The following is a 24,228-nucleotide window of genomic DNA, read 5'->3' as shown; positions in this document are numbered from 1 at the left end:
TGGTTGTGACCTACATGTTGTGTTCCTCGTAGCGTCGACGCTCAGTAACAACAGGCTTTGGTCTCTGGTAATGATGTGTAGAGACGAGGAGCTAATCAGCTTAGCGTGTCTGCGTGGCCACATGAACCCAGACAGTCATGTGCAAACAGGGAGGATGACAGTTGGCTGAGGCCTCGGATGACATCGAGGCTAACCTCGATTTAGAAGTGCCTAGGAGTGTCTCAATGCTACGGCTAATTAGTCCTGTGTGTAAAACCCCCTGGACTTAAGGCATTTTTTATCGGAATAAACGCTGTGAAATTAACAAAGAAAATAGAGCACACCTTGTAGTTATTTTTCTAATAACCACTCAAATGGGCTATCATGGTGTATCACTTGGCTCCCACGAGGCAGACAATTATAAAGGACTCCATATCCCAGAGTGACCCATATGTCTCACAGCAGATGTCAATGGCAGGGTAGTCGCCACTAGCCAGGCCGAGCCAGGTCGGTGAGCAGCCGCAGCAGCAGCAGCAGCAGCAGATCTATTGGGTGGCTGTTGAACTCGGGGACATTTTGGCAGGCCGCGGGAGCATTGGAGACAGGCCACTGCACCGACTGTACTACCACCATGTTACAGGCGGGATCACAAACATGCCACACAACCCCAAGCCTGACCACTGATCGCTACGGCAACGGCTAAAGCCCCCCCCCCCCCCCCACCTCCTGACATGTGCGCATTTGTATGTTTCTCCCTGTGTGTGTGTGTGTGTGTGTGTGTGTGTGTGTGTGTGTGTGTGTGTGTGTGTGTGTTATTCCCTGTGTGTGGGTGTGTATGCGTGCGTGACTGCATGCGTGTGTGTGCTTGTGGGCCACAGGCTATCAGTATGATTCAGCAAGCGTACCCAATCCTAAGGCCTTGTCCCTCTACCACAGAGACACCCAGCTCATTCCTGGGTGCTGTTGCGCCATTAGTCCCACATGGACAGCAAGAGAGGGGGGGGGAGGGGGAGAGAGAGGCCACTGGCATGGGGGAGCTCTGCCCCATAAAGGGCACATGCCTCCCTGCACAATTATCTGCTGTGCATAGAAACACCATCCTCCCAACACATGAGTGCACGCACACACACTTAGTCATACACACTTAGTCACACGGGCACACAAACACACACACGGCCACATAACGACGGTGACCGGGAAGACTAAAAATGGAAGGTATTACAGCAAGGCCAAAGAAGGCCAGGGCGCAAACAATGGTCATTGGGTTGGTTAGGGATGGAGGTGGGGGGCGAGGGGGGGGGGGGGGCAGGAGGACTTTGAAGTGTCTCTAAATTTACCATCGATGGAATTCTGTACATTTGGGGAATGGCTAATAAAGCAGAACACCTGGGTGCTTCCCACCTCTTTATTTGCCATTCCCCAAAATGGTCAACTGTGGCGATTGCTCATGGCGGTGAAATCATGACTTTCAGATGACAACTCGTGCTCATGTTTCCTCTCTCTCTCTCTCTCTCTCTCTCTCTCTCTCTCTCTCTCTCTCTCTCTCTCTCTCTCTCTCTCTCTCTCTCTCTCTCTCTCTCTCTCTCTCTCGCTTTCTTTTTGTGTCTTCCAGGTTGCTTTCCAACGTTGGCCGTGGTGTTGAAGACAAATGACGACGCGCCATGGACAAACGAGTTTGAATGTAAGTGCCGAACGACACAAAATAAAATATGAAAAACGATCTCTCTCGAAGCAGAGAGCTGATGGTGGTTCATCATCGGAGAAACCAAACCCTCTCCCTGACACATACCATCTGGAATTACTTTTCTGCCACTCCCCGTTCTGCTATCCATTTCAACGCGTTCTGTTTTATTTTCAGCAATTGAATTATCCTGTTTGATTGAGTCCATCTCCACAACCAACCCGCGCATTGAATGGAAGAAGATCCAAAACGGCGAGCCAAGTTATGTGTTCTTTGACAAGAAGGTTTCAGGTACTTGTTTTTTCGTTCTGACGGCCTGATTTCAATTAGTGGATTAATTTCAGGGTTGTTTATCAAGCTGATCTTCTCTCTGTGACCCTGCAGGGGATCTGGAGAACAGAGCGAGGATCAGAGAACCGGCCACGCTGGTCATCACCAACGCCACTCGCTCGGACACGGCTGACTACCGCTGCGAGGTCACGGCGCCCAACGACCAGAAGACCTTTGACGAGATCATCATCAGCCTCGTCGTCAGAGGTACTTATTATCATTAGAGATGTCCGATATTATCGGCCCACCGATATTATCGGCCCGATATTAGCATAAAAATGTAATATCTGTCAATATCGGTATCGGATTTTTTTTGCCTTAAAACCGATTTCTTTTTTTTTTTCTTTTTTTTATAGCTCAAATAAATGTTTTCAAAATTGTGGAGTACAGTGCACATTGTAATTGACTCATATTTGTGCATTTATTCAATTAAGGTTATTGAGTTTTAGTTAAAGAAACATACTGCTATGTTGCACATAGTTGTTCAGGTACAATGTTTTATCATTTGTGAAGTCAAGTTTGCCCTATTTGTTGTGGGCATTGTCAAGATTATCTCAGGGAGAGTGTAATCCAAACTGTTGTCTGAGACCATTAAAAAAATAAAAATAAACATGGCACTTTTCCCTTAAATTAAGTTGAAGTATTTTTCTTATTTTGCACAGACAATGTTAACATTTGGAAAGCCTTGTTGCATTCAAGAGTGCATCCAGTGGGGCATCACAATAACATTAAGCATGTTGTGTTAATTCCACAACAGGAGATATGTAATGTTACCTGAATTAGGTTTGAGGAAAAATAACACAAATATCGACATCGGTATCGGCTGATAACGGAATCGAAAATTTAGAGTTGGACAATATCGCATATCGGATATCGGCAAAAAAGCCAATATCGGACATCCCTAATTATCATGATTATTATTCGTGTCGGGTCTATTATTTCATCTCTCCTTTCATCACTTCTCTTAAAGTACGTCTCCCGTGTTTAATCCATTGGCTTCTTTTTATTTCCAAGCACATTCCCAGACCCAGTAGGTCTGGTAAACACACACACACTCCCAGACTCAGTAGGTCTGGTACACACACACACTCCCAGACCCAGTAGGTCTGGTAAACACACACGCACTCCCAGTCAGACTCAGTAGGTCTGGGAACGTGTGTGTGGCCGACTGGCCCGACTCAGGTTATACCCGTTGCGGCGAAGCATCCTGTGTATTAATATCTTGCATCTGATCTATTTCAATAAGCCTCATATAACGTATCAAGAACTGGCTAAACGACCCAAGGCCCACCGTAAATCTTTTTGACCGATTGGGATTATTATTATTCGGAATTGGACGTTCCTCCTTCCCGGTGCTGAACGCAAAATCTATTATTGTTATGGCAGGAGAGATCTATCCATGCATATGCCCCGTTGGACGGGGTAAGATGATACCACGTTGCAGGTCCCTTGCCAAGCCTCGGGCCTAACACATAGGGATGCGTTGTGCCACTCGACCTGCCCAGCTGCAAAGGCGTGTTCAGGGCTAAAAGAGGAGACCCTGAAACTGCATCCGCTCCGAAATTGCTGTGCTAAAGAAAGCCAGCACCGCGTGTTTTTTGGGGTGGCAATGTTTGGCACCCTTGGCCCGAACAACACATACCCATCTGCTTAGCGTTCGGGACCGGTTCCTACGTGCGCGGGGCAAATGGGCAAAGGTCGTTGGTGCGACAACGGTCTACGTTTAGCGATTGTTTCTCAAAGATGGATGAGTTCAGGATTAGTGATCATAAAGTTTGCTCTCTCTCTCTCTCTCTCTCTCTCTCTCTCTCTCTCTCTCTCTCTCTCTCTCTCTCTCTCTCTCTCTCTCTCTCGCTCGCTCGCTCGCTCGCTCGCTGTGGGGGACCCAGTAGAGCTAACCCATCCCCGGCGTATGTGTTTCTGTGTGCCCGCAGTGAAGCCGGTGGTGCCCAAGTGCAGCGTCCCCAATTCAGTGCCGGTGGGCAAGTCGGCGGAGCTGCGCTGCGTGGAGGACGAGGGCTTCCCCAAGTCCCAGTACCAGTGGTTCGTCAACAAGGAGGAGATCCCCGACGACCCCAAGACCAGCGTCCGCTTCCTCAACTCCTCCTACATGCTCAACGGGGAGACGGGCACCCTGGTGAGCCCCCGGTGTGACAGTGAGGGTGTGGGGGTCACCGCGGTGCTGCGGGTGGCCCGTTCTGCACGGGGGGGGGGGCGCCTGTGTTTTGACAAGGGCATGGCCGGCAGCGACAAGGGCGTGGCGCCCCGCAACGGCCATGCGGGGCTCGACAGACACCCGAGGGGCGGGGCGCTCCGGGTATTTCGGGCAGACAGTTGATGGCGGTGCGATAAGGCCCGAGCTACGACGGGAATCCGCCCCGTGCCCGTTTGCACATTCCTCCATGCTGCTGCTGCGGCTCTGGCCTGCTCGCTCTCTCTCTGGCTGCTCTCTGGCTGGCTAGCCTGCCCCCCCCCCCGACACACACACACACACACACACACACACACACACACACACACACACACACACACACACGTCCCTTCTGACCTTCTCCTGGGACACACATACGCATGTTACTTATATATGCACATACGTACACATGCGTACAAGCGTACCTACATAGGTGCACATACGCACGACAGAGGTACTTGCGTGATATTCATACTGTACATGACATGCATATAGTACAGATATCATCAGACGTATGCATAGGTATATAATTGTATAATGTTTATATACACACATAAGTCATTCATATACATAATTGCATACATACTAGGGATCGACCGATACAGATTTTTTAGGGCCGATACGATACCGATATTTTTTCATCAGCCATAGCCGATACTCCGATACGCCGATACCGATATTTAGAGCCGATATTTAGAGCCGATACTGCTTTTGCTCCCTCAATCATAAAAATTACACTGATAACAAATGTTACAAGTCTCAATTTAAAAAAAGGAACATTTATTGAACTTCAATATAAAAAACAATATTTAACAAATAGTAAAAACAGGTGAGGTAAAACAAGTAAGAAAAATTAGATGAGCAAAATTTAACAAATATTAAAAACAGGTGAGGTAGAACAAGTAAAAAAAAAAAAAAAAAATATCGGCGAAAATCAGCCGCGTATCGGCCGATACCGATACACGTAAAAAACGCGAATATCGGCCGATAATATCGGCCGACCGATATATCGGTCGATCCCTAATACATACACACACCTACACACACACACATACATTCACACACAGGAGAAAACATTCATACCAAAAACCAAACCAAAAGAACACATCGGTCAATGTAGTAAGTACAGCTTTGTGTTTTATCTCATGCAGAAGTTCACTGTGGTCCGGAAGGAGGATGCAGGGGAATACTACTGCCGGGCCAAGAACGACGCGGGACATGCTGAGTGCGGCCCCCAACGGATGGAAGTCTGTAAGTCCTCCGCAAACACAGTGCCACACTGTCAACGCAGCGGCACTCTCCACGGGGAGAGAGTCATGCGTGTCATCTCATTAAATGCTGTGTATTTATTTAGGAGCTAATCATTATTTAACAACCGTTATGGTTTGAAGTTGAGTTTTCACGCATCGCTGGAGAATATACCCTGAAGAACATCGACATCAATTGATTCAATGTGATTCACCCAAATTCTGACAGAGTGAGGTTTGTTATGCAGACTGGAAAACGCCACAATTACAACTATGGATTACTATTGGATTGCAAGCATCACTGAATATATTGTTTGAGTATTTCTTTCCCATTCTAAAAATCCCTGTCTCCAGTTTCCAACTTTGATGTTAGTAAATTAGGCTGGGCTAATTTGCCCAGCCTAAAGTGTATTTAAAAAATATATTTTTAAATACACTTGATTCTGTATTCACCCCTCTCCTCATCCAGATGACCTGAACGTGGCTGGCATAGTAATGGGAGTACTGGTGGTGGTGGTCGTGCTCCTTTGTATAACACTTGGAATCTGCTGTGCATATAAGCGCGGTTACTTTGCCAATCAGAAAGAGGCAGGAAACAAGTAAGAAACAATTTAATAAGAATTTCTCAATCCAATCATTAATAGTATTAACCAGCACTAGCTTAAAACAAAGAGTTGTGAGCAACTCATTATGTTATTTTGTGTTTAATGTGTTTATTCTTTGTTTTAGCTACAAAGTCCCAGCGAAGGGAGACGGAGTAGACTATGTCCGGACGGAGGATGAGGTGAGTCCTCCCTTTTGTCTTTTTCTCCAAAATCTGCTGACAGTGACATTAAATAAGGAGTCTGTTTATGCTGACTTCAAAAAAAATCTTGTTTTCACTGACTTAAAAGAATAAGTTGGTTTAAACTGACTCTAAATGAAATTATAGAATAGAAGGACACAATAGCAAAATAAGATCTTAAGATCCACCATTTATATACATGTATATACATCCATCCATCCAGTCAATGCAACGGTCATGAGTCCCTCAATGCAGGACATTCACGGTTTAATTTATTGCTATCTTTTTTGCAGGGGGACTTCCGACACAAATCTTCATTTGTGATCTGAAGGGGGAGAGCAGCATTATTTCCTGGGGCGTCGAAGGCCAGATATGTTCACCAGTGTCCACACGAGGCTGTTCCAGCACGGTGCCGCTGCCACAGATTCTGCCTTGGACCCCCTCGGCAAGACTGAAACCAAACAATTGAAAAAGGGTTGCCAAAGGTCACACGTTTTCACAGGAGCTACCCAGGAGGTATCTCACCATCTGGTCCAGGAGTCATCACCGCCAACCGACTTATTTTGCTACATCATGGAATCATTGTTTTTTCTTTAACAGCCAATGCCAGGTTACACATTCAACTGAGGAAAAAAACACCACAAAGTTTAACGATTACGAAGGATGTTTCAGTGGGTGAAAAGAAGCTGGAGGTGACATGTCTGTACTTTGCTTTAAACCTTGTCATTTGTACATTACTACTGTGGAAATGTGTCTGACTATTTTTGAAGGAATATATTTTAAGATGCCTCTAGATAAAAGGTTTACTTTTTTAAATACGTGTAAGATACTAACATGATTTTTTTAATTATTATTTTGGTTGTGGATGAAATACAATTAATTAACACTTTAACCTAGCCTGGATCCGCCCGCCTAAGTACTTCCGCTAAATTTGAATTTCCCTTCAGTACTAGGCTCTGCGGTATGTTATGCCGCGTTTCCACTGTAGGGTACGGTTCGGTTCGCAAAGGTGCGGTACGGATTGCGTTTCCACCGCCAAAAGTGGCCGTGACCAGAGGTGCGTTCAGAATCGCAAACATAGGCGAACGTTCGCGAACGATTTTAAACATTTTCCGTTAAACGAACATAAGCAAGCAAACGTTTACGAACATAGGCAAACTGTCTGAAGAGGTAGTTCTCCACAAACAGAGATGGATCGCGGTGCTCTCTTCGGCTACGTGACATTTGTTGCCATGGCATTAAACTAAACTATATTGGAATCATTTACTCCTTTCCTACACAGAAAGCAATAGATAAAACGTTTCATATAGCCTATCTACACCCTTACTTCAACTGTTGTCTTTTGCATCCTAAAATGCGATTTGAACGTTATATCGCAGTAAGTGGGTACAACTTCGGTGACGTAGCCCTCTATTCTTAAATTTTCCGTACTGGTTGTCTGCAGTAGGCTTTCAACGAGGTCGACCACTTGCAAACCCTCTTCTGTAAACTCTTCCATTAACATGGAGGCTGCCGCTCATACCATGGCCTTCGTATCCATTTTTTTCGTTTACAGTTTGTTTAGAATGGTGTTCAAAAATCGTTCAAAATTAATTGTTTAATGTCAACGCGTTCGTTGCGAACGTTCGCCTATGTTCGCTGAACTTGAACGCACCTCCGGCCTGGGCTGTACTCCTTTTGCCCTTGTCTTCAGTACTCTTCCGTTGGGTGCGTTCGAGTATTCTCTGCGAACCGACTCGGATCTGACGCCACGCCCACACTTCAAGCGTTTTATTATTTCGCTCGGTCGTTGGAGGAAAACATGGACGCCACCCGGAAAGCTGTTGTCGCGGTAGCATTGGCAGAGGACCAGGCGCTCCAAAATAAGTAGGCTATTGGCCATAGGCAGAGATACGGACGCAGTAAGGTATTGCAGTAATACGAGTGATTGAAATTGCCATTTAAACCACCAAAGTGGTCCAAGCACAATGAAAACAGTTCATACGTCAAGTCACAATGGGCGCAGCCATCTTGAATTCTGTCTCGGAATTTTGCTCGGTCACCACTGAGTTCAACCGAGATGGCGAGTTCGCCGTCGGAGGAAAAGGGGCGTATTTGTGCGTGTCGCTAGGCAACGTCCTCGGACCTCCGAGACGGATGGATATTAAAAGAGACGCCTGAAAGGGTGCCGGAAAATTCGAGCTACGCACCCCCTCCGTTGATTGGTCGTATTATTCTTTACAATGAACATGTCGCGTAAAACGCTTGCCTGGGCGAACAAGGAGGTGGAGACGTTCCTCTGCATTCTTGGGGAGGAAGACGTGCAGAGTTAGCTCTTGGTTTAATGTGTCGCGTTCAACTTTTCCATTGTTTTTATTGAGCAGGCTACACTGTGTCGCGCTGCTATGATGTCACGATGTTTACGTAGCTGCCGCGGCGATCGACATCCGGCCTACAGTAAAGGGTACTGTCGGCGGTGGAAAGTCGACATCGGAACTGAGCTGCCGCCCCCTCCCTACCGGACTGAGGCGAACCGAACCGTACCGCACCCTGCAGTGGAAACGCGGCATTAGTGGGTTTTTTCCGTCTAAATTTTCTGCGTCCAATCAGAGAACAGAGGGAGTGGCTGAGATCAATGAAATTAAAGTCAGCTCTCGTTGACGGACATATTCACTCACGGTGTTTGGTTTGTTTACAGCCTGCGCGCAACGTGATTCCCGGCAAAACGTTAGCGATTGGTTATGGCAGATCCAGAGTGGCACTGGGCAGATCCAATAGTTGTAAACTTCAACAGACATCCGCCTTCAATTGAGTTAACGTTTGTCAATTGAGTGGGTCCAGAGTGTAAATGAAATGAAGTACGAGAGTCTGGTAGGACCAGGCTAACCACCATTCAAATGTCAACATCTACATGGTTTCCCAAGAAGAAGAAAAAATAAAAAGGGGGAAGATTTAAGAAAATGTTAAAAGGACAAGTATTAGCATATCAGCACCTGGTTCCAGAGGTCTTACATGTTTGATTTCTTTTGTGGGGTTGTGCCCGGCTTTTTGATGAGATAGCGACCGGTGTTCATGTTTGTAGATAGTCTTATACAGTAAGAAGGCCTCTGAGGTTTGTCAGTCAGACGCTGTGAACCGCTATCAGTGCTGCATTGTCTGCATTTAAAGTGTCCTTCAATGCTTGCTGTTGATCGTGTATATATTGAATATACTGTTTTCTTTGTTTTGTTCCTTTGTTTTGCAGTCACTCGTGTTCAGTTTTACATAAAAATAATACAGGGTTTGTTGGTTAACAAATGTACGGATTGTATATAGATTTACATTTTTTTTTTAAAGAATATTTAGTGTTTGAGGCGATATGAAACTCTTTCCATTGGTAAGACCGAAAAGATCAGGTAACATTTTACATGCACGGCATTTCACCACCCACACATTACACCTGGCCAGGCGCCTTGCGGTGGCGTTATGACAGATTGATGAATAGGGGTTCAGTCCTTGTGTCAATGTTCATGACAAACACCATTAAATATTTATTTCATGCCATTTTTCACTCAAACAGATTGAAACTGCTCCGCCGTTTACCTTATACGATATGTACAACTGATGGGAAGTCGATTAGGGGCTGCCCCGACGTTCAATTTTTGTTTAAATTAATTGACGATGAGTTATCTGGTGTTGGAAGAGATGTCACGTGTTAGTAACCCTGATCGCCCATGTTAGAGAAGATCTGCCCGGATCTGTTTGCATGTTACGGATCAACATTTTTTTATTTCTTCCATTGCTTCTAAGGAAAATATTCCTAATATGAGGTTTGTGAGTGTGTGTGTGTGTGGGGGGGGGGGGGGGGGAAACACCAATCGGTTCACAGATTAATACTTCCCACACAGGGAGAGACACAAGACACTCACGGTGCATCCAAAATATCCCAGCTGAACAACGCTTCTCATTTGTATGTCATTCCTCTTCAGTGCCTTTCTGCTATTGACACGGATATTAATAAAGAGAAGAAAAACAGCATTTACATGAACATCTCGGGGGAGAGCTGCCCAAGTATTGACCTTTAACGATGGATTCTACCTAGTTATTGACCTGCATAATTCTCATTTGTGAAACTCCACGGGCGTTTGAGAGGAATGATGCCGCCCCAAATTGTGAAAGCCAGGAGTACTGTACCATTTTCCCTTATGACATATCTGCAAATTTGTAAATAGTTTTTTTGTGATAGAAGTTAAAAATGTAGACATGTCTTTTTTTTAATTGAAGCAGAATTAGAAAATATATTAGTGCCTAAATATAGTGGAATTTATTTTTGGTAAAGAAAGGTAATAGACAGTATTAGGCAGAAGGATATATATACTCAAACCAACTAAATAAAACTTTACATACAACACTGGTTTCCCTGCGCTGCCTCTTAACAGAATCATCTAATTGACATTTCACTGTATACTGTACTTTTGCATTGCCATATTAACGCAAGCTGACATAAGGGTGGAATTATGAATTATGCCTTAATGTGCCATGTACAGTACTTAATTTGTTATGAGGTGTTATTAATTGGTGTTTGTATCAGGAGTCAAGACTATAAGGAGTCAAGGCTTATAAGTTATGGTTCCACGTCGACGAAACGCAAGGGGGTTTGCAGACCATTAGCTCCTTGCAGACCCTCCTTGCGTCCACTGCAAGGGCCTGGCGTGTGCCTCCCAAAAATTGTAACCTTGCGTAGAGGCGACGCAGCAGCAAGGGCTGTGATTGGTCCGCTAACCCGACGCAGAACCAAAACGGCTAGCTTCACGACTGCGTCGAAGCGTCTGCGTGGTCATTGCGTTGCGTCGTCGTGGAACCATAACTGAATTATATGAACAGGCTACATACACTGAAACAGGACTTTATATTCTGTGGTAACTAACAGGAGAGGTTGATGGAGACCTCTGTTAGGAATCCAGTTTATATTCAGTTTGTAGCAGGCGAGGAAAGCCAAACAAACAACTGCCAAACACACCGTCCACCCCAAGGAGGACAGTAGCTCAGTATTAAGAAGGTCTCTCCAGGCCTGACGCAGAATGGTGTGTAATTTTCTTAGGAATAAACAGTGTGGAGAACCTCATTCTTCATAAACCAAACTCAAAGAAGGTAGAATGTGCATCTAAGGTCAGGGGATTTGTTTCCCCCTGTTTTTATTTCTGCTTTGGTTACCTCTTGAACCATTCTGTTTGTGATTAATAAAACTCACTTCTAATACCACAGTAGATGTGTGTTTGTTATTTTTATTGTATGATTGTTTAAGCTAGAGAGGGAAACAATCGTTTTTTTTGTTTATACATCTACCACCAGTCTGAAACACAACTTTTTGTTAATCAAAGGCCTTGCACCCAGATGAGTTCCTTGACTAAATTTAATTAATATGGTCACCACCTTCAGTGATACACGGTTACATAACAGAGCTAGTATTTCCCTTAATTTCCAAATAGCTCCGTTTGACATTTATTTTTTAATATCAAAATAAAATCGAAAAAATACTAAGGTGCAATAAAAAAAATCATACTTCTTATGATCAACCTAAGATAAAATTTAGCATGCAGAAAGTGTTTGATCTCATCCCGATTTTCAGCGGGTGTTTGGATTTGTCGAGCAAGAAATCCGTGCTCGTCCAGTGAGTTGAGAGAGGAGCCTGTCAGCTCCAGATGAGACGTGCACCGAGGCCTCTAGAGTATAAAGCCGGTGAAGAGGCGGAAGAGACGAGAGCCCATCACTGTGTGTGGACACAAGGACACGGCCTATTTAGACAATATAGCAGCACAGAAAGACGAGGGGTTAGCACTGACGTCTTGGCAGCTCAGAGGACAAACTCAAATGATTAGGCTGTCCAGGGGGAGAATTCAGCCATTTGTTCGCACCAGGATGGGATCACAGCTGGGTGCTGCTGCTGAAATTTGGCTACGGTCTCCTTCTGCAAGTTGAGCAACTTCTTGAACTTCCCTGGACAAAATAAGTAAGTATTTGATACTTAAGTTTTATATTGAGATCCTGGTGTGTGTTCACAGATTTTCCCCATTCGTCATATTTGTTGGAAACAGATTTCCGAAAAAAAATAAATCCCTTCAACACAGTGACAAGATGGCCTAACCCTAACGTGTCTATTTTTGGCCTTTGTCATGCAGTTATTGTAAGGTTTCGGTGCAAATCGCATTCTGACTTGTGTCTCTGCTCACTAGAAGGAGTCAAGCAGTTAAAAGGATTGTCTGCCAGTGAAGCATGTTCCTGGACCCGCCGAATAATCTCAAGTGACACACACACACACACACACACACACACACACACACACACACACACACACACACACACACACACACACACACACACACACACACACACACACACACACACACACACGGCTTTCCAATTTCAACTCAGAGTGCAAAGTGAAATCTAGTTGGCCTAATGTATGAATTCAACTGTCGTATTTGAATATAATCAATTAATTGTTGAATAATCAACATAGGTCATTCTCATATTTCAATAATCCACAACAACAAAGAGCATGGTTAGTGTCTAAATATGTAGTATACCATTGTTGCTATCCAATTATTATCCAACATTCCCTGGGTTTATCATTCTGATCTACATTGTTCCATGGCTCGACCGCAGCACATCAAGGGTATCGGCTATAATATAACAAGCGTCATTTTGCGCAATAACTTTTCCCTTCGAAAAGCTCTAATATTGTTTTCCTCCTGTGACTGTCTACCCCCTGATGGCGAGAAGCTGTCATCACACTTGTGATGACCAAATCTTGTTCTGGCTGTTTTCTCTTGATGAAAGTCAATGCTAAGATTGTCAAACATATTCGATTATTAGACAGGATATTAGATACTTTCAATAAAATTAAATTCAAATAGTGTATAGCTATTTGAGTGTGTATAGCTCGCTAGCCCGCTAGACAGGTGTCGTTTCTCACATGCCTCATTGTTGCGCCAAAAAACGCACCTTTGGTTACAACACAAAACCTAAGTATTAATATGTTTGAATATCACTGTGATATCACTGTGATATTTATTAAATGGTTGTGTATTAGTGTATGTATTCCGTCTCGGCAAATAATACAACATTTAGAATATAATATACATTTGGTAGCATGTGACTATCTATCCGCGCATGCGCAGTGGACCCGCGACTGTTGTGCTCAACAGCCTGCCTTTCATTGTATGCCACATACAGTAAACTCAAAGTGCAAACGTAAAATATACTAATCGTTATTTACAACGCCATTTAACATCTTAAAGTGGAGCGGCATTGTCCCGAAAGGACACATCTAAAGACCTGAGGCGACGAGGCTAACGTAGCTGAAGATAGCTGCAGCTATGAGCTTCTTCGGTTTTGGCCAAAGTGCGGACATAGACATAGTTTTAAACGATGCAGAAACAAGAAAAAAAGCGGAGCACAAAGGCGAAGACGGCAAAAAGGAAAAGTATTTCTTGTTCTACGATGGAGAGACGGTGTCGGGGAAAGTAAACGTGACGCTCAAAAACCCGGGCAAGCGGCTGGAGCACAGTGGCATCAAGATCGAGTTCGTCGGCCAGATCGGTGAGACCGCCCGGGCCTGTACTTTGATCTCACATTTCACATGAGGGGGCCATGGTTTTAAAGTCATTTAGTGACGGTTTTGTACCACTTAAACGCCACATTATACCTAACAAGGGAACATACATTTGAAAGTGTTAAATGTCACTTTTCATAGCTAAGTGTCAAGTCCCGTGACAGATCTAGCCAGCTTGCAGCCGTTTGCGCCTGACGCATCAGCTGAGTCGACAGAGAAAAGGGGTGGGTTGACCCTATTCTACGTCCATAGGGTTGGCAGGGAGTCTGCAACCGTTGACTTGTTGAGAAAAAAATGTGGTCTGCATATGACAGGTTGATTGCAAAAAAGAAATCGTCCAAGGAGGAGGTAGACCTATCCACTGTGTATCAGCAATATATTACCAATAACTGACGCTAGTATCGATAGAGAGAATCCGTAGTCAAATACACTGGAAGGCTTAGATGTGTTAGGAAATACAGCGTCCCCGATCATCATGCGTCTGACGCCACATATCTGCACACTTCCGGGTTGCACAGCCCATGTTTTTCTGATTCCCACACGTCGGCATTCTAGCAAGCCCGGCCTATGATGCATCTGGTTTAAACAAGTTTAGTTTCAGGGCTTTGAAATTTCAATGCGCTTTTCTTTTGCTGAGGTGGATTTAATGAGGATGCTTGGAGCCTAAACAAACAGTGACAATGATACAGCCAACAATGATATAGCTGTACACCATATGACTTCCCTTGATCCTTAGAAATAAGCCCAGGCATAACCACATAAATATGAAATCTTAATATCATAGGACCATAACGCCAGATCGGACCTCAAATCTTTAACAGGGCAGGTTCTTACTCCAGCAGGTATACTAGACAAACATTTAATAATGCCATCTTTATTTCCACAACACCCAGGTACAAACAATATTTTGATCAAACACAGGATAGCCCTGTCAGTCACATTTAAGGCAAACATTATTTCACAAATGATATGACCGTGTTTATTAAGCTATATATCAGTCAATACATTTGTAACAAAGTCATAATAAAGTTTCTCTCTTACACTATCATTAGTATGGGAGTTAACAGCCCCCCCCCCCCCCCCCCCCCCATCAAAAGACGGCACAGTCTGCTAAATGTCTAAACTTCATGCATTTAAATATGTAATATGTATGTCTGAACTGCATGTAATTTCCAGAGCTCTACTATGACCGGGGTAACCACCATGAGTTTGTGTCGCTGGTGAAGGACCTGGCTCGTCCCGGAGAGATGACCCAGTCTCAGACATTCGACTTTGACTTCACACACGTGGAGAAGCCCTACGAGACGTACAGTGGTGCAAACGTCAAACTGCGGTAAGAAAATTCTGGGGGAAATTAAAGCGAGATTCTGAATTAATAAACGATAGGTATTGAAAATACAGGATCTGTGTTTTCGGCCAAATACAGACCAACGATTTCCTTAGGGTCTGGGCTGTGTGCCGGCCCCTTTAAAGTTAGTGAAGCGCATTTTATGGAAACAAGGTGACACAATGTTGTTGAGTTGTTATTTTAAACCATTGTGTCTCTCATCATGCATTGTCAGTCACATGACCCATTTCCTCTTAATCCTTTCCAACTCAGCTACTTCCTGCGAGCGACGGTGGGCCGGCGGTTGAACGACATCACCAAAGAGCTGGACATCGTGGTGCACACGCTCAGTAGCTACCCGGAGATCAACTCCTCCATCAAGATGGAAGTGGGCATTGAGGACTGTCTGCACATTGAGTTTGAGTACAACAAGTCAAAGTAGGTGGTGCTGGAGAAGGAACGGTTCCGTGTGTTTGATTGAGGACACTGGGCAAAGATCAGAGGAGCAGAACAATAAAAACATATTGAAAGATAAAGTTTATGCTAAGAAGCTTTCTGTAATATGTTAGAGTTGTAAAGGTTGAGAACAAAAAGTAGGGGAAGAGAGCATGATTTAAAACCAAACACTAAACAACCCACCCTCTCCGTCCCTAGCTCCCGAAATCACATTTAGAAGTGTTGGATTACGCTAACCTGTGATTGTTAAGGAGAGATGGATTCCCAGACCCAATCACGGAACAGATGCCCTGATTGCAAAGAAATTAGCCAGGAGGCATCTGAAATCGAAATTAGCCCATACAGAGGCAGGCGCAGTCAACTTGAAACCAATATTCTCACCGCTTATTTCGCTCACTAATAGCTGAAGGATGGCTGTGCTAACTCTAACAAATTACACTCAAACAAGAGCTCTTAAATCTTGCCCACAGCACTATTTAATTCTCTATATGGTTATAAAATAACCGTTTGGCTTTGGCGAAAGAGAAGAGGGGTAGTGAGGAGTCCAAGGAAGTGTCAAAGCTGTCCGGTAGCAGTGTGTTCTCACTGCACCTCACCCCACTCCCCTCACTCCGCCTCCATGTTCAGGTATCACCTGAAAGACGTGATCGTAGGCAAGATCTACTTCCTCCTGGTGCGAATTAAGATCCGGCACATGGAGATCGACATCATCAAGCGGGAAACCACGGGCACGGGGCCCAACGTCTACCACGAAAATGAAACCATCGCCAAGTACGAGATCATGGATGGAGCACCAGTCAGAGGTACCTCGCTCCTTCCTGGTCTGTGTTTATGTTGTTTGGGAACATTTTGTGTGTCATAAGAGTGCTTAGCCCGTTCCTCAAACAAAACCTACCTCAATTGGTCGGTTTTCGATTATAATTTTTTGCATTTGCAGTCCTTTGAATAATGGGTGTTTAGGGTATGGTGTCGAGAGAGTTCGCCTCCCATACGATCTGTCACAGGTTTGATCTCCAATGTCCCAAGACACCGAAGGTGCCCAACCGACCGGTACCTCGCTGTTATTCGCTTTAGGCTAAAGCATCTTGCCGTCTGCTAAATAACTCGATAGAAAAGGTCTCTAAATAGAACCTTTTGCTTGTTGTTCTTCATTTGAGCACATGACGACCCTCCTCACAGCAGACGGTTGCCGTCGTCTAGCCTTTCGTATCAACCGGATTACCTGACGCTTTACTTAAGTTGAATTGGATCTATGTTGTCGCTGCTGCAGGGGAGTCCATCCCCATCCGGCTGTTCCTGGCCGGCTATGAGATGACGCCGACCATGAAGGACGTCAACAAGAAGTACTCTGTGCGCTACTACCTCAACCTGGTGCTCATAGACGAGGAGGAGAGGCGCTATTTTAAGCAGCAGGTATCAACGCACACACGCACGCGCACGCACGCACACACACACACACACACACACACACACACACACACACACACACACACACACACACACACACACACACACACACACACACACACACACACACACGGCGCACACGGCGCACACACACACACACGGCGCACACACACACGGCGCGCACAGACAAAAAGACAACGCAGTGTTGACTGCCCGTTAATCCACTCCTTAAAAGGCCCAGTCTGTAGAATTGATGGCATCTAGCGGTGAAGTTGCAGAATGCAACCCACTGGATAACCGCCCCCCCTAATTTTGAAAGTGTGCTCAAAGTTGTCAATGTGACAATGTGATGGTGCGGGACTTGTTCTTGAGGGTTTCTGACACAACGCGGTTCCCCAGGAAATCACGCTGTGGAGGAAGGGAGACGTCGTGAGGAAGAGCATGTCCCAGCAAGCGGCCATCGCCTCTCAGCGCTTCGAGGGAACGCCCAGAGTGGAGAAGTCCCCGGCCCTGGAGGATGACAGCTAAAGTCTGAGAGAGAGAGAGAGAGAGAGAGAGAGAGAGAGAGAGAGAGAGAGAGAGAGAGAGAGAGAGAGAGAGAGAGAGAGAGAGAGAGAGAGAGAGAGAGAGAGAGAGAGAGAGAGAGAGAGAGAGAGAGAGAGAGAGAGAGAGAGAGAGAGAGAGACCCCCCTTTAAGGACCCCACACTGTTCTGCTGTTTGATTTCTGATGGAATGTACTTTTTTTATTTCTATTTTGTGAGTGAAGAAGAGTAAGGAATTGTGCATTCAACTGCAGCGAGCACCAGATGGATTTTTACTCAGAAATAACTACTTTTTTTATGACATTTTCATTTTATTTCATTATTTTTGTTCTTTATGAGAAAAACTACCGTAATCTGGTACTCAAGGGAAGGATTTTGAAAGGTTTTTAAAAATTGGTAGGGCTCCGGAATTGGGATGTGTATGTAACCAACTGCCATCTATAGCATGTCTCCAATGTCATCCAGAGAAGCGAGAACTGCATTTGTCTTTTATAAGACTTATAAGACTTTTTTTGGCCACTTTACTTCAGGAAACTGGTCCACCTTTTTTTGATGATACTGATCCTTGAGTTTGAGTACAACAAGTCAAAGTAGGTGGTGCTGGAGATTTTCTAAGCATCTACAATGGAAGATATATAAGAAGTTTAAAGCAAACGGCAGTTTTATTGTTTGCACTTAAAGGCAGACAATGAGGATTTAGAGCATTGACTTATAACTTTGCTTGCACCCTCTTCATACATTCCAAGCCTTTCACTATCCTTTTCAAAAGAAATTCAAATTTGTATGTGCAACATCCATTTTACCAGCATTTTAATATGGTTTTGATGGTATGTCAGTTGAAAACTAAAAAAGGATTGTTTTGTAAATTTGCTGCTGCTAAAACAAATGTGTGTGCGACTTTTAAACAAAACCCCAATGTATAATTCAAAGTTAATTAACTCCATTTGTAGCCTGCCAATGCTATTTGCTCTTTAATCAGTTTTAACTTTTCTTTTTTCTTTGATCCATGCCAATTATTTAAAGTATGAGAGTCAAGAGACTAGTGTTTTCAAAATAAATAAGTTGACTTGTGATTTTGCCAAACAAAAAAAGCCCTCCACTCCACTAATCCCTGGGTTTATCAAGAGAAATGAGTCAGTATTTCACCAGTGGTCTGCCTGTAGTTTAGCTAATGTAGATGCCTGCCACATAAGGCTAGTAGGCTAGACTGGCCAGGCCACCTCTTACGTCTGACGTTGCCAGTAGTTGAATAGAACTGTGCCTCATTGTCTGTTGCCAAATGGTTTCAGATTAACCCTTAAAAAATGGATGTTGTTCCCTTTTCAGCCCAGCGCCTCTAAAGTTAGTTTGTAATTTTTAGATGTGGCACACACCCAGCTCCTATGGTGACCACAATGTTCAGACTTACGCACACGCTCAGCATCCTTCATTCTATGCTGGTTCTGTTGTTGCTGTTGAAACCCCTACCCACCCCCTCCTCCTCTTCGCACTACTCCTTGGTTTAGAGAAGGTATAGGGTGGCATATCTCACATGTTGGTGTTGGTCTCGTCTCAGCTGTCTTGGGTCCTGCTAGAGGCTTCTCACTGTGTCTGCATAGTTCTGTATCTTAACCGGAGAGGAATAGTGCAGGCCTTGCCTTCACACCATGTGGTTGTTGTTGTTGATGAGTACATTATTGTGCGTGTCTCAGAGCAACTCGGACAGTAGTTTGGCAGTTTGGATATTCAATGCTATTCTAGGTTGCTTGAGGCCTAGATCTATTACTCAGGACATAGGTCAACGCCATCTTAAAGGAGGTGTTGAAGCCCTGGATGGCAGTATATGTGCATATTGTGTTTGAGTCATATCCTAAAGATCATTGTTGCATGGGTGAGCATTGAGAGGTAATTGTTTTTCTGGTTCAACATTCAGTTGCACTGCCACTCTTTAATGTATATAAGATGTGTATATTTGTATCTTTAAAAAACCTTTAAGAGTAAAAAGCACTGAAGCCATGCCTCCAGGGCTCAGCCTCATTCATAATGCTTGGCCTGTATTATTTTTCTTGTCTGCAAATTATATCACTATAAATCTTTGCTGTTTAACCTTTCTTAGCATTTATTATGACGGGATGATGCTAGGCAGTTAATAAACTGTTTCATAAGATCACCTTATCAGACACATTAAGGTTTGTTTTTAACTGGTATGACCAATACCAGGAATACTTGAGATTACTTGCAGGATATAAAGACATTTTTATAGACTTCGATTTTTTTTCTGCAATGCTCTTTATCATGACATTTCATCAACGTATAATCTTCCCTTGTCCCTTGACTTCAATAAGTCATGGATAGAAAATTTCAAGTAGGCCTACTGTGTGTGTGAGTGTGCGTGTGTGCATGGCCATTGTTGTGTCCTTGAAAAGTTGTTTGTGTTCTCCTTTTTTTTAGAGGTACACCCTACTCCATATACTTCTTTTCCTGGTTTACTCATTGTGTTTTGTCAGTTTTCCCTTCAAAAATTAAGCCATTAGTATTGGAGGATTTGGGCAGTGGGAGTGATCCGTGAGGTGTTAACTAACCTATTTTGTGACGAGAATGCAAATAAAAAATAGAGTGAGAAAATTTTAGAAAAAACAACACATGTACAATGTAAAATAGCTCCTTTGTACATGAAATGTTTCGCTCACTATAATTTTTATCATGTTTTCTATTTCTGTGCTATTTTTAATTAAAAGAATACTAATTTAGTCTTATTACACAGGAACATGTTTGAATTATCAATTTTAGAACATTTATTTCCATGAATCCTGGTATTAAACTTTAAATGTATTTTTAATTACCTGAAAATGTACTAATTCATCATGGAGCATTATTCTGCACTCCTTAAAGGTGTACTACTATTGTTAAATCTATTTGCCATTACAGACTCGACAAACTAATGAAATGAATTATTTATTTTAAATAGTTATTTCTAAAATTTCATAGCATCCTAACTCAATATAATTAACATTCATGACCCCCAGGTAATCTTTCACCACTTTAAGATGCAAACATATGTGCATAGCTTGCAGTATTCCGACGCCATTTGTAGATTTTCTGAGAACCTTTAACCTTTTGCTTTTACAATGACTGCAATAAATTCATCCCTTCCAGCTGCCATCTGCAGAACAATTTGACTTGCACTATAATGGATGGTTTAATAGGTTGACACGACGTTCAGCATGTATGCGAAGCAAACATTGATTCATGTTAGGTTTTCCTGAATCATGAGTGTCGAAGCATTTTTCCAGCCCAGATACCATCACCTCTCCAAACAAAAACATTGCGCAAATATTCCTCAAGGCCACATTCTTGTGAAATACGTGCAATGGATAACTGAGAAGTGATTCATCTAAACATCTGCTCATATCATTTGCGTGCAAACCGTTTCTCCATTGGCGTGCATTAAATTGTATTGAATGTTATTTCATTCTAAAACAGTAATAAGTAGTCTAAAGAAGTGCAGCAAAAAAACACTTGAAGTAGTAGTTTGGTGACATAGATCCATCCAGCTCTTCTGAGTTCTTAATGTGATTTATGTGGGTACCTGCTATGGCCTTTATTTCATTACTTGGTCGACAACACTGTGTGGAAACAGTTTGAAAAATAGATCTCCTTAATGACCCATCATCTTGCAGTCGTCACTAAACCACTGGTGTCCCCGCTTGCAGGAATAAACGCTCCATTGTTGTCTCTCTGCCCACACGCGATCTGACAGCATTCGTAGGCCTACCTCATGTAGGAGGATGAAAGCTACTCAGTTTTGTAGATGTTATCACAAGTCTTTGTAGATGTTGGAATTACGTCAAGGGTGTAAGAGAAAAATGCCAATTTTTTCATGAGGCGTTATTACCAGGCTATAGCACGGACGCCCTCTATTGGTTAAACGCCGAAGGTGTAGATCAAAGGGAGTCGCAGAGATAAGACATTCCCTACCAATAGTCGAATACAATACCAAATCATTAAACACAGTGTACACCAGAGCTGCAGTTAAGCCTTCAACACCACCATGTCCATCACAGTTATCTGAGGGCCTGGTTTGTGAGTAGCCTAGTGTTTAAACGTATTCAATAAAGCAAGGCCAACGTGTGGTATTCAAAAACCAAACAAGTCCCAGCAGTGTTTTGAACAGTTCAGCTGTGTCGCGGTGGGCTTGGCAGGCGGAGCGGCGTGCAACATACGTCTCGCGGCTGCTCCCCTGGCTGCGCGAGGCTGCGCACAGCGTACCATTCTGAATGATACCCACGCGCCCTGTGCTCGCTCCCGCCACAAACTGGATTCATTGGTTATCGACGCGCGCGCTCCGCAAGTTGCCGTACAACCAGGGGATTGAACCGTTCACTCGTTCCACGTTAAGTTTTCACCTCGTAAAGGGCGTCCTTAGAGCCTACGGGACTTTGGTGAATTTGTTTGTTTTAAGAGCCGAGAGAGCGCCACGTTAAACCTCCCGGGGTGAAAGTATTTCATTGAGGATGGTCAGTAAAGTGATTTAAATCCGCCGTTCATGAGCCGTGTCCTGTGGGAACGGTTTTGTTCGCGGCTCGATAATGACGAGGGGGCTGCTGGGGTCGTTGCCTACGGTTTAGCACCAGTCGTTTGAAACGTCTTTTCGGTGGAGAATGATCTCCGAAGTGTTTTTGCTCTGATGGATGAAGCCGTGCTGGTGGATCCGCTGTTGAAGACGCCGAGGGGAGATAACAGCAGCAGCACAACACTACAGAGCGACAGCGAAAGCTAAGCCCATCGACGCCGACGTTAACATCAGGTCACCCGCTCTGTTCTGACCCATACAGGTATTTCTCATACGTATTACTTGTTTACAGATATGCGAGTTTGCGATTAATGGTTTGGCTTTTTTGGGGGAGCATCTGTTTACATCTGCAGCTTGTGTTACATGGACGTGGTCGGTACATGTGTGTCACTGAACCAGATACAACATATGCATGGAGGCAATGTAAAGCAGGCGTACTCAACCCGAGCCTGGCGTCTATTTGCATAAGCAATGTTCCCTGTGTGCTGTCCCTAAGTTTGTAGGGAGATGCGTCCACTCAAATGTCCCCAACGCGCTGTGTTCCCATCGAATGTCTAGCCTTACCGGAGGGATTTCTATGCATGTTTCCTGTATAACAAAAAAATCCAATAGCAAGGGTTCCGAAACCTTTAATCGTGTTGCTGATTCAATAAAGATAACGCTACCTTGAATTATACGATTGATTAAGTCTACTTTAAGGTAAAACAAACTCGAAATTAGAGGTTGGCTTGATGTGCAAGAGATGATGTATGTAGTCATTCGCTGCACTATTATGTTTTCCTTCTTGATTAATGATGTTTAAAACACCTATTCGAGTGAAGCAAACACCTGGGCACCCTGGTAGCAGTCTACATGACCCATCCTCAGGCACACTATCGTTTTAAAAGGACACGAATCGATTGGATATATAACACATGTTATTTGTTTTGGAGTCATGTTTATAATTTATTTACCGAAGGTGTGGAGTGCCCCCCCCCCCCCCCCCATTTCGACAATGTATTGCCTGCTCCCCACTGTCTTTTTACATTTAGAGAGTGGAGGTTGAACAGTTTGGGGTTCCCAGCAGAATAGAGCACCCTTCTTTGTCTTGTACAAGTTCCACTTAAAAGTCAGCCACAGACTGAGAGCTGGACGATGGTCCTCAAACTGATGGATGGGGGTAGCTGTATTCATGAACAAAAAACACCGTGGTCAATGTAGATGAGGTCCTTGGCAAGGAACAGAGAGATTTGTGTCCTCCAGGTCTTTCTGCTGTGGCATGAAGGAATTGCGTCCGCAACATTTAAGGAACGGGCTCAAATGACTCATCAGTTTAATGGCCTGTTTTCTTATGTGGCTTAATTTGTACAGATCGAAGGCCTTATGGGTCTATACTTATTTGTTGTGCTTTTCTTGTAATTCCTTTTTGTCTCATACTCATTCGACGTTTGATGCATTCAAAATGGGTTTGTTTTCAAGAAAACAATCTGTTTCCTTGGCATGTTCTTATATGGTGGTCATTTTATCAAGAGAATAAATGAGTAAGCATGAATTGTACGTACCATAACCACAAGACTTCCAGTGCAACATCACCACATAACTTGTCGTTCTGGAGAGGATTAATCATTGCTCCTGCTTGCTCTGTAAAGGATGGCTGACATCAGGACATTCAGTAACAGGACTGTGCAACCTTGTCTCCGATGCCCTATTACTGACACAATCGCCAATCAATTCCCCCTGAAAACAAATGGCTGTGAAAAAGCGTATTAAGATTTGTGGCATTCATAGTGATTTACTGTCCCAAGCCTAGCCACTCGTAACACAGCCGAGAATTGATTTGTTTTTCTTATCTGTCTATGAATGAAGCTTAGCCTAGTGTTGCCTATGTTATGTCATGTTTTGTACGCATCTTCTGTCAGGATAAGATGCAATAAAATATTGTTGCTTACGGTAAGGTGGGGGCTGTTAATTCTTTACTCTGGTATGGTCTTACCAGGAATCCTCACTGGTTTGGTCCTTTTTAATAGTTTAGAGATCAAAAACGATATGGCCTGTCCACCACCAAATCTTGATGCACAAAGACAATTGAGAAAAGAAGGCATGATTTAGTGTTGATTCTGAAACTAGGCCTATATGCTTTCGACAATTACAATCTATCTTCAGGTGTGCACTGCAGTCA

The 24,228-nt window shown here is 43.8% G+C and overlaps 3 protein-coding genes across 3 annotated transcripts in view; all 3 read left to right on the top strand.

The window, feature by feature from the left end:
• Positions 1-6,957, top strand: part of jam3b (junctional adhesion molecule 3b) — a 34,318-nt gene extending 27,361 nt beyond the window's left edge. The window contains exons 2-9 of the mRNA XM_030362164.1: positions 1,592-1,660; positions 1,838-1,951; positions 2,045-2,197; positions 3,925-4,127; positions 5,333-5,432; positions 5,898-6,027; positions 6,158-6,212; positions 6,506-6,957. Coding sequence (XP_030218024.1) covers positions 1,592-1,660; positions 1,838-1,951; positions 2,045-2,197; positions 3,925-4,127; positions 5,333-5,432; positions 5,898-6,027; positions 6,158-6,212; positions 6,506-6,541 — 860 coding nt within the window. The 3' untranslated portion in view covers positions 6,542-6,957. The remainder of the gene's footprint in view (positions 1-1,591; positions 1,661-1,837; positions 1,952-2,044; positions 2,198-3,924; positions 4,128-5,332; positions 5,433-5,897; positions 6,028-6,157; positions 6,213-6,505) is intronic.
• A 6,368-nt stretch (positions 6,958-13,325) lies between these two features.
• On the top strand, positions 13,326-20,336 carry vps26bl (vacuolar protein sorting 26 homolog B, like). The gene is made up of 6 exons (XM_030362398.1): positions 13,326-13,772; positions 14,962-15,118; positions 15,386-15,550; positions 16,196-16,371; positions 16,839-16,981; positions 17,375-20,336. Exons 1-6 carry the CDS (start codon positions 13,550-13,552, stop codon positions 17,501-17,503), a joined length of 993 nt encoding a protein of 330 aa, XP_030218258.1. The 5' UTR covers positions 13,326-13,549; the 3' UTR covers positions 17,504-20,336.
• Positions 20,337-21,769: 1,433 nt separating this feature from the next.
• arhgap32b (Rho GTPase activating protein 32b) overlaps positions 21,770-24,228 on the top strand; it is a 77,508-nt gene continuing 75,049 nt past the window's right edge. Inside the window, exon 1 of the mRNA XM_030361057.1 lies at positions 21,770-22,332. The gene's annotated coding sequence lies outside the window, so the exon portion shown is untranslated. The remainder of the gene's footprint in view (positions 22,333-24,228) is intronic.

The sequence above is a fragment of the Gadus morhua genome, chromosome 7, assembly GCF_902167405.1.
Source record: "Gadus morhua chromosome 7, gadMor3.0, whole genome shotgun sequence".
NCBI classification, from domain to species: Eukaryota; Metazoa; Chordata; class Actinopteri; order Gadiformes; family Gadidae; genus Gadus; species Gadus morhua.
The sequence above is the reverse complement of the archived record's forward strand: the minus strand, read 5'-3'. Positions and strand labels throughout refer to the sequence as shown.

Coding starts and splice junctions, on each gene's coding strand:
- vps26bl (XM_030362398.1), top strand. CDS start 13,550: ATGAGCTTCTTCGGTTTTGGCCAAAGTGCGGACATAGACATAGTTTTA. Junction 13,773..14,961: donor CGAGTTCGTCGGCCAGATCG/GTGAGACCGCCC, acceptor TGTAATTTCCAG/AGCTCTACTATGACCGGGGT. Junction 15,119..15,385: donor GGTGCAAACGTCAAACTGCG/GTAAGAAAATTC, acceptor TTTCCAACTCAG/CTACTTCCTGCGAGCGACGG.